Source organism: Desmodus rotundus, chromosome 8 (genome assembly GCF_022682495.2).
Source record: "Desmodus rotundus isolate HL8 chromosome 8, HLdesRot8A.1, whole genome shotgun sequence".
Lineage (NCBI taxonomy): Eukaryota > Metazoa > Chordata > Mammalia > Chiroptera > Phyllostomidae > Desmodus > Desmodus rotundus.
This window is the reverse complement of record NC_071394.1, coordinates 124,403,115-124,416,864: the sequence shown is the minus strand read 5'-3', so window position 1 is coordinate 124,416,864 and position 13,750 is coordinate 124,403,115. Positions and strand designations below refer to the sequence as shown.

Genomic DNA, 13,750 nt, shown 5'->3' with positions numbered 1-13,750 from the left:
GTAAATTACAATAAAAATTACGCTATAAATGATCAATAACGAAAGATACGGTATTACCTAATACTCCCATATCTGTCCATACTGAAAGAACCATGCTTGACCACCATCTTGAAAGGTGGTTGGTGTTAGCAAGGCTTCCAACCATCATATGATCAGGGCCTTTAACAAAGCAATCCAGTCTCTCCAGTGTGTCACTGATGGGATTGAAACAAAAAGGTGATTCTGGCTACACTGAAAAGCATCAAATAACAAGGGGTTATTATTCTTAATGACGAAAATTTCTTGTGCACCTTACTACATGTCAGCACGGTGGGGGAAGCTTTCCAAGTACCGTCTCGTTTACTCTTCCCCGACACCCTGAAATGCAGAAGGCATCCCCGTTTCACAAACAAGAAAGCAGGTTCAAAGAGTTTGCCCAATGACACAGAACTGCTAAGTAGGAAAGTCAGAATTTAATTCTAAAGCTGATGCTGTTTCCTTTAAACCTCACTGGGGAAGTAAATATTTAATGAGGTATGATATTAAAATGGCAAACCAACACGGACTTTCTTTTCTGCAACCTTGCATTCTGAAATGGAAAACCATGCTCCCACACAGAATACATATGCAAACAGAACCAAGCAGCACAGTGGTGGGAAAGCCGGGCGGCTCCATCGCTCACTAGCCCTCTCGCTCTGCTGCACGATTCAAACCCGTGCCTCAGTGCGCTGTCTAATCTACCACAGGGCATGGCCTTCAGGACACCGGACGGTGTCTAATCTACACCTGCCAAGGGTCCACTGTTTGCAGTCGCAATCCTTACATCTTATCCTAAAGACTGAAGCAGAAATAACTGCACATTGACTGCAGGACAAAGCACATAATTAATCGTGTTAATGCTGGGGACCAAGATTTTCTGTTTAAGAGAAATGAGATTCAAGTGTAATTTGAAAGTTTTAAAGGTCTGTAATATGAAACTTGAATTGGAGGCATTGATGTCAAATCATGACTTAGTTTTAATATGCTATATTCCCAAGCTCTTTCAATTAGAAGCAATGACAAAGTAGCAGCAAAGAGCATCCCAAGCATCCAAGATATGCTTTCTAAATACCATTCCCCATAGAAAAGATCAGAGCTCATTAGAATATTGGCTGGTTTGGGTCTGGGAAAAGCAACAGAAACATGAGCCTAGGAAATCTTGAACCAAAAAACAAGGAACTTATCAAAGATTGATGAATCACATCCAAAGGACACAAGAGTAAGCTTAAAAGGACTCCCACTGACAAAATTTTGGCCAGCCCGAGCATCAAAAGAATAGAGTATAATTGAAAGACACTGAATACATAAAAATCCTTGAATCTATGTAATAACATTCAAAAAAATGACAGCCTTACCCAGTGGGCATGGGGGGACCCTCTCATTTGTTACCACTAGAGGTGATTATTAAACTAACTCTTTACTCTAAAAATTGGTCATTAAAAAAAGAACCAATTATCTATCCTGTCTTTTCAGGAGGAACTACAACAAAGATTAATCAAAGAGCCCAGTGAATAAGGTAAAGTTCCTTTACACAGAAGAATGCCAGTTTATAAATGTAAGAGAAAGGGTGCAGTAAGAAAAACCACCATTCTGCAGTCCCTGACAAAACAACTGGTTCAAATGATTGTTAATGGATGCTAAAATCATTGGACAAAAGACTTACAAGGAACCAGATACTCACAGTATCAAAGTACCATCTCATAGATTACTTGCTAGCTGCAAAGGGAAAAAAAGTTACCCTTCCCTTGGAGCAGCCCAGCTACCATAATCTTAAGCAATCAAAACTAACGTCACCATTAAAGATGAAACCAGAGAACAAATACATTCTGATATGATGCAATATGAAGTACACAGCATCAACTACATAATCTTGTGCCAAAAATATTTAACTTAGCTCTGGCTGGTGTATTTCAGTGGGTTGAGCACCAGCCTGCAAACCACAAGGTCCTGGGTTTAATTCCCAGCTGGGGCATAGGCCCAGGTTGCAGGCCAGGTCCTGCGGTTGGGGGTGTGCAAGAGGCAACTGATTGATGTTTCTCTCTTCCTCCCTCCCTTCCCCCTCTTTAAAAAAGAAATAAATAAAATCGTAAAAAAAAAAAAAATTAACTTAAATCTAATCAAGGCTTTACAACTAATTTTCAATTTGCAAGGAATAGAGGAATATAAATCAAGTTAAACATCGTCATAAACAAAGATCCAGATGAATCCAGAATGTGGGACATTCTGCAAGATAGTCGCCATCACACCTTTCAGACCAGACCCCCACAAATTTATGTCAGGGAAGAGAGGCAGTGGGAGGGAACCACCCTACATTGAGAGAAATTTAAGAGGCATGACAAGCAAATGCAATGTGTGACACCTCTCTCAGCTTGTACACTAGCCTTGTTAGCAGATACTATATTCTCAGTACCTCCTCAAATGCAGATGTCCACGAAAACCAATGAGAACAGCAAAGAGCACTTCTATTACCTTTCCAACCCATGGAAGTTAATATTTCACTGTATTTTACTCACCTCCGCTTAGCAGCTTCATGACTAGCCACAGCTCATCTTTTACTACAAAAGACGTGTAGTAAGACACAATATTAGGGTGATGACACTGACTCATGGCTTGAATTTCTTTCTACGAGGAAGAGAAAATACGGTAACTCATTATATGCAGGCATAAAACAATACTACAAGTTCGCGAATACCAGCAGGGTATCCCAAGACTCTGTCACAGCCTTTCTGGGACCTCTGTGGCTCTGACCGCTGCCTGAACAGTTAAAACCAGAACCACTCAGTCTCCCTCAGTCCGCTGGGACTCTGCGCCTTCCGCTCACTACTCTAGTAATCTCTGAAACGAGAAACGCGCACCACTTACCATGCCCTGGGCCCGCACAGCACCACAGGGCCCTCCACTGGGACCCGTATTTTTACTTCAGGGTGACCTTGAGAAACCATCCTGGGAAATCTGGTTTTATAGCCACAGAGGATAATTACAAATAAACAAAGGGTGGTTTCTTGTTTGTCTGTGGGTCATTTATTTATTCCAAAATGTTGTGTCATCCCATTTTTGTGAAATGATCAACAATTCTCACACCAAAGGGAATAGAATGAAACAGGACAAGGTCATAAACTAAGTGCGAAGTAGAAGCCTGTGCCAGCAGTCTAAGCTTACACAACCTCCATTAATAAACTTAAATTAGATCGGGCATAATAAAATGCCTTATAGAGCCCTGTGTTACTTCTCTAGTCTCATTCCTACTCCCTCACACCTTATACCCCAAAATATCCCAGTCCTAGTAACTTCAAGGCAGCCATGCTTCTTCTAACCATGGACATTGCACCCTACTGTTCCCTCTGCCTCAAATACACCTCTCTCTCTGTTTCTGCGTAGCCGAAACCGCCAATTCTTCCTTCCGAACACGGTCGAAGTATCATGTCCCCCCAGCTCCTCAGGGTGAGTTAGGTGTCCCTTTTCTTGGCTCCCTATATATGTCCTTACATCATGGCATGTGTGTACTGAATAGTAGTACCCTGGGTGCTTGTCTGTCTGTCCCTTCTTGCTAGATGGAGAGTTCCATGAAGGCAAGCACTTAAAAGTGGATTCCTTCCCTGACCAGGCGGCTCAGTTGGTTGGAGCGTTGTCCTGTACACCAAAAGGTTGCGGGTATGATCTCAGGTCAGGGCACATACCTAGGTTGTGGGTTCCATCCCAGGTCGGGGCATGTACAGGAGGCAATTGGTCAGTGTTTCTCTCTCTCCCCCCTTTCCTCTCTCTCTCTAATAATCAATAAACAGATCCTTGGGTGAGGATTTAAATAAATAAATAAATAAATAAAGACTCAGCTTTTTAAAAGAGTAGATTCCTAAACACTGTGGAACTTTTATATTTTTGCAATCTCCAAAGTCACCCGCACTATCTTCTGTACTAAAAGCTAAGTAAACATGAAGAAAAAGGACGAAGGAACTAAAGTGAGCACCTGCCTGCTGATATAGTTGTGCAGGACTAGAAGAGATAAGTACATATGAGGGAATACACGGGACAGCACATACATGCCAAGTGAGTAGTAAAGATAATAAATGTTACAAAAATCTACAGGAAACATTTAAGGCAGGCAAAAGTCTTTACACAGGAGGTGGGAACTAGGTTTCCTTCTGCCGGATCTGAAGATACGACAGCAGCACAAGGTCAAAGGCATACGTAATCACAAAACAAGGTGGAATATGCAAGAGATAGTATAGGACACAATGAGTAACCCTGTCTGGAATAAACAGCTCCTGCTTCCACAGGTATTTACCAAGTGCTTCCTACATGCCCGGCACAATGCTAGGTGCCTGACCACCATGGCGAGCCCTCGCAAAACCTGGAGTCTGGTGAGAAGTTAGACAAATACTAAGTTCCAACACAGACTGATAAACAATTTGATAGGGGAAGTATAAGATGCTACATAACTTCATCGGAGAGGCAAATCATCAGAAAACAGGAGTGATTATCAGGGAAGGCTTCCTGTAAGAAGTTTCAGCCCACCGAGATTGGTCAAAGCCTCCCTGCCTTGGTGGCCCAAGACACAAGCACCTCGACAGAGGCCTCCAGCTCCGTACTTGGGAGCGCTCTTCCACCTCTCACTTGCACAGGACTCAACGCCTTCCCTAGACACTCGTCATGCTCTGCCTTGTACAGCAGAGCATGTGGTCTTTGACTGTGCTGTGAGCCTCTTGGTAGAAGAGACACTTTAAGCCTCTGTATGCACCCCTCGGATGTCGGTGCGATGAGTCTAGTCCTCGCATCTACGAGAGAAAAGTCTCCAAGCGCTGCACTGCGTGCCCTTCTGAGAGAAAAGCCTGTGAGCAAAGTCTCTGGAGGAAATAAATTTAGTAAGAGCTGACAGCTGACTTTCCCATCACACTCAGCAAAGGTTGTCAGACAAGAAAACATTTTGACAAGAGAAAGGAGCAACATCCTGCCCCCTCGGTGGTAACTGTCACACACAGCGCACACCTGCAGTCGGTTCACCTCGCCCTCTCTGGAGAACGCAGGGCACCCTTTTGCACTGAAATAAAGAATTTTGAAAACAAATTTTTTAATCACCACATCTAAGGTTTACTGCATTGATCTACTAGATTTTTAAGGTAAACTAAAGGGCTTCCTCTCTCTGAGAAACGGAGCCCATGGCGCTGGGACCTCTGGTTCCGACACCATGAACACACAGATAGATGAGGCATTACTTATGCTCCTCAGGGGTCTCCAGGGCTTAGTGGGATCTTACCTGCTCCCGGCCCCCCAAGTAAAGCCAATTAATCTTAAACTTGCTTTACTAAAAGTCGCTTATTTGCCAAATATATACATACTACATTTGCAACATAAAGCTTACTGGAATAAGTGGCCAACATTTAAGGAGATCTAACTAATGTCTTGCCTTTTATTAAGCTGTATCAAATTTCCATTCCTCTAAAAGACAGGCCCTACTGTACTGACACAAATGTTACTTTCAATAATGTCAGATTACATTTTAGAAGCGATGTTCTTTCCAATTTGAACTGAGATTATAATCATTTTGTTAGTATTACATGAAGTAGAAAGCAAGAGACTTTGGTCAGAAAGACCTGACTTTTAACCCAGACTCTGTCACTTCAGTACAGACTACACCAGAAACTAAATCCAATCTGGGACACTGGAAAAAACTTCTGGACTGTCAGATTATGCCAGTCCTCATTCCTGCTCTTTCTATCACTAGCTATATATGATCTCAGAGAAATTACTTAATAAAATAGCAATATTAGTTCATATTTATATGACAATTTACAGTTTTCGAGTATTATGTCACTTGATCTTCAAGAAAAACCTTCATGAAATCCATTCTGAGCCAAAGAAATCGAGCATTTAAAAAGTTAAATGATTTCAAAAACCATCTTATTTCCCTTGTCGAGCACTTACTACGTACTTAAAACTACTCTGGGTGTCGTGGTGCATAAAAGAAGTCTCGAACAACCCCGGTGTGACTGGCTTTTAATGCCACAAAAACACCTCTCACAGCTATGGGCCCCTGGGACTCCCTTCTTCTCTCTTCCCCAGCCTTCGCAGAAGCCAGCGCTGCCCGCGGTCATCCTCTCTCGTCTCGCATCAATGGTCAGAAAGCAGATTCAAACCATGTTCTTAGGGGGGCGAAGCCTTTCAAAGGATATTCTATCTGATCCAGGAATCACAATTGCATTATACTATTTTAAGGAAAAAGAGAAGCACGCAAGCATCATTTATAACAATAAAAAAGAGGAAGCAAGGTAACTTCAATATTAGAGAAGGGCATAAATAAAGTGTGGTCTACCTACTTAATGGGATACTACCCACACATTGAAAATTGTATTAATTCATATGTATAGACACAAAAAGAACTGTGATAAATTTTTTAATAAAAAGACCAAGTATATGATATTATCATAAACACTGAAAGATATTTAAACGTGCAGCCTGAAAGACTGATTGTATAGCAAGTGTTAGTTAACCTCAGAATGAGAGGATTATAACCATATATTTTCTCTCTACTTACCTGAATTTGTATGTATCATACAATAAACATTACTATTAATGTTTTTAAAAAGGAATAAGAAACTTCGCGTTGCTTCCCACTCTGGCAGGAAATGCACAAGATTAGACCTCTCCGCCTAGCAAACAGGAGCCGTGCCTACCAGAAGCTCATCCATGCTCGTCTGACACTTCTCAAGGTTTATCCGTTTGATCGCCACTTTCTCCTTTTTAGGGGCACAATATGCTGCCTGGACCACAGCCGTTGCTCCACTCCCTAAAGATAAACACATAAATGATTAAATAAACAGATGCGTAGATGAAAACATAACATTTCCAATTCCCACACAATTTAAACAAGAGAAGTTATCCTTATCTTGTTCCTACACTCAGCAGATGCACAGACATACTCTAAGAAGCAGGGCGCCTGTAAGAGCAAAAGCCTCTACCACTTCACAGAACTGCCAATAAATACTAGTACAAAAAAAAAAAAAAAAAAAGAAAGAAAGAAAGAAAAAGAAATTAAAACTGCTAGGTTTCCAGTTCCAGAATTTGATGGTATAGGCCCAACTGTCCCTGCTCCTCTGAATACACTGGAAATAATTGAACAATCGTAAAATGACTCTGTAATGTAGGAAGGTGAACTGGCGAGGGAGCTCAGAGTGTGAGGAAAAGCACCACTATGAGTTCGCTGCGTTTTCCTTTTATCTCCCCTACGTCCATGAGTGGGCACCAGGACAGCCTGCAACCTAAAACAACCAACAGAGACAGACAGACAGATAAAACACACGAGAAAGCCCTACTTTCTGGCCAAAGGACTGTGAAAACAGAAGTTCAGCAGAGACCCAGAGGGAGAGAGATTCCCCAATTACCCAGGACAGTGGGGGACCCAACCCACCACAGCACCAGCAGGGCCTCCACCCCAGACTCAGACCCAGGCAGCAATAGGCCAGATCCACCGCAGGGGCATATAGGTCCCCGTCCCACACCTGCGGCAACATCCAGCCCAACTGCCCTTAGCAGCAGCAGAACTGGGAACCTACGCCACCCGCCCGCCAATCAGCCCAGGTAACACATGTGCGGATCAAATAGGAGTTCCTGTGGCGCCAGAAGAAAAAAGCTAAAGAGACTGGTACCTGTAAGAGTTCTGAAAAAACTAAATTATCATAGGAATTACACAGCTCACAAAAGTGGGCCAGGGCCTACCCACTAAATCTAAATAGATTAACTGCCTACTAAAACAGAAGGTTGAAGCAGAATCAAGAGTCTCCTAACATTAGTACCCTCAATGTCCAGGATACAATAAAAAATAATAATTATAATCACATGTCATACCAAGAACCGGGAAAAACACACTTATATGAGAAAAGACATTCGCACTGATGTCAACACCAAAATGAATCACATGTTGGAGAATTTTAAAGCAGCCATTATAAAAATACTTCAACAATTAGGAATTCTTTTAAAACAATAAAAAATGAAAAATCTCAGCAAAGAAATAGAAATTATAAAAAGTACCAAGTGAAAACTATACAACTAAAACATAGTTTCCAAAATAGTTTACTCAATCTAAACAACAGGCAGAAAATAGACAAAAAACAAAACAAAAATCCCACAGATCCTCAGGTGGGATAATAATAAAAGATCTAAAGTTCACAGGTAAGTAGACTAATGCCCCCCCCCCCACCATGTACAGGTCCTAATCCTTGACACCTGTAAATGTTACCTTATATGGCACAAACTCTGTGTGCGGTATTAAGTTAAATGAAGGGTGGGGAGATTATCCTGGATTATCTTGGTGGGCCCAATGTCACTGGACACCCGGACATCCAGCCCTGAGCCGAGGAGCAAGTACTGATACAGGAAACGACAGGGGTGAACCTTGAAAATATTACGCTATGAGAAGTAAAAAATCACAAAAGGCCACACAGTGTATGACTCCATTTACGTGCAACGTCTATGACCGGCCAAATCTGTAGAGACAGAAGGCAGAGTAGTGACTGCCAGTAGCTGGGAGAAGAGGAGAACGGGAAGCTACTGCTGGATGGGGCCGGGGTTTCTTTCTGGTGTGATGCAAACACTCTGGAATCAGTCAGTGCTGAGGGTTGCCAAACACTGTGAATATACCAAAATCCACCGGACTGTACTCTTTTAAAATAGTAAATTTTACGTTATGTGACTTTTATCTCAATTCTTAAAAAAGATAAACACTACCGATTACTTTAACTCATAATTCTACAATTTAGGAAAAAAATGGACTAAGTCTTTGAAAACAACTAACTACCAAACTCAGCCAGAATGAAGTAGGTAACTTGAATAATCCTGTAACTATTTAAAAAATCAAATTTGCAATTTAAAAGTTCTCCAAAAAAAATAGCCACAGATGGTTTCAATGGAGAATCTTACCAAACACTGAAAGAATTAATAGCCATTTTATACAATGTTTCCCAACAATGGAAGAAGTGGGACACTTTCCAACTTAGTTTATGAAGCCAGTATTACCAAGACCAAAACCAGACAAAGACATCACAGGAATACTACAGACCGACACCCCTCATGAACTTAGCTGCAAAATTCCTAACAAAATATCAGCAAATCAAATTTGGCAATAGATAGTATACCACAACCACGTGGTATGTATTCCAGGTATGCAAGGCTGGCACAGAATTTATTTTAATCAAAATCAACGTAATGTACTACGCCAACAGATTAAGAAAGAAAAATCATCTGATCATATTGACACAGAAAAAACATTTTTGAAAAAGTCCAACACCACTCATGATAAAAAGCTCTCACCAAACTACGAATAGAGGAAAACTTCAACTTCATAAAAAACATCTACGAAAAATGTTGACAGCTAGCAACACACTTTACGACGAAAGACTGAGCACTGTCCCTGGAAGACGGAGGGCGGGGGGTGGGGGGGTGGGGGGGTGGGGGAGGGGGAAAGAACGCGCCCATGCTCTTACTTATTATAGTACTGGAAGTCCTATCCACCACCATCAAACAAGAAAAAAATAAATAAAAGACATCCTGAAAAGAAGAAATAAAACTGTCCCTATTTGTAGATGACATGATTGTCCAAAAAAAAAAAAAAAAAAAAAAATCCCAAGGAACGTACAAGAAAAGCTCCTAGGACTACAAAGAGAGTTTAGCAAGGTTGCTAGAGTAAGATCACACGTGAAAACCAACAGCATTTCTGTAAACCCACCACACACCAACAGGAACCACAACTTTACCACCCAATACCGTTTACAGTTACTACCCCAAAATGAATGCTTAGGCACCAATACAATAAAATCTGAACAGAATATATACGCCGAGTATTAAAAAATTCCAAGAAAACAAAGAAGGCCTAAAAATTGAAGACACACAGTGTCATGGATTTTAAAAACTCAACACAGTAAAGATGTCAATACTCCCCAAATTGACTGTTTACAGGTTGAATACAATTTTTAAAATATTTCATCTCTTCTTTAAAGCAGGTTCCTTCATATGAAATTTTTCAAACTACAAGTCAACTTACTGGCTTCAACTATCAGTTTTCTTAGAGTAAAAAGAATCAAACAGAAAACGTTAGTATGCACTGCACACAGTGAAAGAAAATGTAACTATAAAACTCCTATTTCAGAATAAATGCACATACAAATGTGGAAAAGGTATCTCTTAGAAATGGTTTAGTCGAGGTGTGAGAGCTGCTGCTCCAGGCCTCTAATAAGCATCAGCCTAATAGGAAGAATAATATGACGGCAAGTATAAAACCATTTCCAATAAAACACGTCAGTTCAAACCTTCACTGTTTTACACCATTATGCATTTCAATGCACCGATCCCTACACCCCCACTTCTTCCACTCTTCTGTCCTCTGCTACTTAGTTCTTTAACTGCAGAATGAGCATCCGTTACACACCAGAATGGATTAATGCACAAAAATACAAGTGAACTTTCTCCTGAAATCCTTCATCTCTTAAGACAGAAAAGGAGCTGCCCAAAGGTATGATGGGAACTAAAAAAAACTTTCAGAGTCTCTCTCCACTTTACTAGACTCAGGAGTTTAAAAGAGAAAGCAAAAAAAAATGAGTATTGCTCTTATCAAATGAACCAAATCATTTGAAGATATTTTCCCCAAAATTTTAACCAGCCATCACTATAGGAGATACATATTCAAAAGACTCTGTTTTTAAGTATTTTTTAGTAAGGTTTTGCATTTACTACAGAGCTAGCCCAGACTGTTCTTTATGCAAGATGACTACGGCATTGTCACCTGAACCATGGAAAATACGGGAACTTACAATTTTGTAAACCCTCTTCTACAATAATTAAGGCCTATTGTCAGAGTCAAGTTGAAAATTAAAGCTCCTAGAACTGGTGGAACAACTGTAAGAATCATCATAAAAATCATGCTATTCTAGCCATACAGAGATGAAAGTAAAGACGCACGGCCATGTGCTTTGAGTAATCCTTCAAGCAGCCCGATGGTTTTGCAATGAATCATCCCTTTCTCTCCTGCTCGCTCTGGTGATCTTCCATCTCAATAGATTATAACTCCATCCTTCCGGAGGCTCCAGGCAAAAATCTTCAAATCTCACATCTATACCAACAGTGCATCTCTAATTTCAAAATATGTTGTATCCAGCATCTGACTGCTTCTTACCACTTTCACTACTACCTCTCTCTCCTGGATAACCTCTCCTTCCACCCTTGAACCCTTACAAAACTACTCTCCATGTAGCAGCCCAAGTTATCCTTTTAAAACATAAGCCAGATCATAGTAATCCTCTGCTCAAAACCCGGCAAGATTTTCAAGCTCACTGGAAGCGCAAAGGCTTCACACGCCTGACGGTCAGGAGCACACATTCCCCACCACCTTACTCTTCTGATCTCTTCTCCTGTCTGCCTCCGCCTCCCGTCTCACTCCGCGCTGTCCCCTCTCGCCTCTATTCCGTAATGACGACAGCATGCTTCTCCCCCAGTGCCTTGCTACTGCTGCTCCCTCTGCTTGCAACAAGCTTCCTGCAGATCACAACATTCACTTCTTCACCTCCCTCAAGTCCTTCCTCGAAAGTCACCTGCTTAGGGAGGCTTTCACTGCGCTGTTGAAAACTCACCTCGATCCCTGGCAGTTCCCAACGCCCTTCCCTGCTTTGTTTTTGTCCTTTACCACTAGATCGTAAACTCCAAAAAGCAGGGATCTTACTGCTGCTTTTCTGTCTGCTTCACTGCTGTATCTTTAGCATCCAGAACAGTGCCAGGAGTTCAATATTTGTTGAACAAATTAGTCAATCAAGTAGTGGCCTATATGAATATTTTCAAGAAAAAAAATCAGCTGCCTGGGACAGAACAAGCACCGAGAGAGCCCAGTATTCATGGGCAGTATATCACGAATGCCACCATGAGTATCAACATTTACTGGACACTTGTTCTGGGTACCAAGTACTATGCTGAGCTTTCTTTACTTGTGTTCCTCTTTTCGTCTACCCCTGACAACAGTCTCATGAGTCAGGCATTACTGATCTTACAAAGCAATGTAAGCAGGTGTAATCTTGGGTCATCAATTAGTTAAGAGGCAGGGTAGGGCCTAGAAACCAGAGCGACATCATGTTTCAACACCGTGCTCCTAATTGGTAGGCAGTTGCCTCTTTAGGTTACAGCTTACATTTATTAACTGATTACTATGTGTCAGGTTAAATTATTTACTTTCAATGTCTTATTTAACTATTTTAATTAAAAAAAAAAAAAACCAGCCCAGGCCAACATTTTTGGGTGCCTATCCAACATACAATTCCACTTCTTCTTTGATAACAAAACTTTCAGCTAAATTTGTTTGAAGGAATAATGTGCCCAGCCAAAAAGCTTCATTTCACACCCTCCCTTGCAAATGGCCAAATTACACGGTTCTGGCCGATAAAATAGAAATGGAAGTCACTGAGTAAGGCTTCCAGGAGAGCAAGTCCTCTGAAAAGGAGCCAGCTCCGTTGTCACGTGCCTTTGTCCTTTCGCCGTACTGTCTTCCAGCCTCCAACACAAGCACGAGGCTCTCGGTGGAACAACTATCTTGCGACTATGGGAATGAGAGTCCTGTGCTAAGTGCAGTGGAAGAAAAAACTAGAAGCCTGCGTGCCACTCCAGTTTTCTCATTACAGAAAGGAGGAAGAAGTATTTCATGAAGCTACTATTATGTATCTTCCATCACAAGCAGCCGCATGCAATCCTATGAGGCTGTGGGTCCAAAGCTGGCTTTACTGAAAACATCACCATAGCTAAGTCTGCCGATCAGGGGAAGCAAACACACTAACCATTGCTATCATCACTGCTGACAGCACATGACGCCTTTCACATTTACGGAGGGTTAGAGGGATCTGCATTTGGAAATCACCACTTTAGACATGAAAAAGTGTGGCCAGTGAACACTGAATGAAAAGAAAAAAGGAGAGGGGGAAGTAGAGAATCATGCCCGTGGGTCATCTTCACCAAAGTGTCAAAGCTAGAAGAGTCACACCTGACTAAAAGCGGATCTTAGAGCCAAGATTTGCTAAACCTGGTCTGAGGTAAACAGTAAATATTTACTGAGACTTCTCAAGATGCATCCCAACAAAAGGCACAGGGCACAGCCCTCGACAGACTGGTTTCCCACGTGGGCCTCATACTGTATTTTTGGCAACACCGTGGGTGGGAGGGCCTTACACAGCTGTACTACCTCACCCAACATTTGAGGATTAAGTCCGTAAGTCCATCTAAACTTGAATGAGATCTGGAAGCAAGAACAAAAGATGCAATGATGCTCTAAGAGCATTAAAACAGATCCAGAATATTTGTGTTCCGAGATTTCAAATCGTGCCTTATTTCACATTTCATGGCAGTATCAAAAATTAGGAAATGTGAGGACCAGGAGAAACAGAAAGTTAGAGATAACAGCCACCGTTCTTAGGAAGCATTTAATACAAGCTGAACACCACAAACAACTACATGTACTCCACACATCAGCCTCAGTGACACAGGCACCATCCTCCCACTTTAGAGACAAGAAGGTGACACTAACCCCAGTTATATCATCCAAGGTCACACAGGTTGTAACAGATAAAGTCAGAATCCGAACCCAGGTCAGTCTAACCCCAAAGCCCATACTTTTACTGTTGCTTCCACACGTCAACTACAGTACAGCAAACACCTGGTCGGGAATTGTACCACAGTTAATAAGGGTTAGAAAGGCGTTCAAAAACACTGCTTT

General features: G+C 41.6%; 1 protein-coding gene across 2 annotated transcripts in view; it reads right to left on the bottom strand.

Moving 5' to 3' along the window:
- Positions 1-13,750, bottom strand: part of OXSR1 (oxidative stress responsive kinase 1) — a 69,641-nt gene that overhangs the window by 51,962 nt on the left and 3,929 nt on the right. Inside the window, exons 2-4 of one of the 2 annotated variants that reach the window (XM_071222115.1) lie at positions 6,687-6,799; positions 2,532-2,640; positions 58-194 (exon numbers count right to left, since the gene is read on the bottom strand). In XM_071222115.1, coding sequence (XP_071078216.1) covers positions 58-148 — 91 coding nt within the window. In that variant the 5' untranslated portion in view covers positions 149-194; positions 2,532-2,640; positions 6,687-6,799. The remainder of the gene's footprint in view (positions 1-57; positions 195-2,531; positions 2,641-6,686; positions 6,800-13,750) is intronic. The other variant, XM_024565820.4, reaches the window with a different exon arrangement.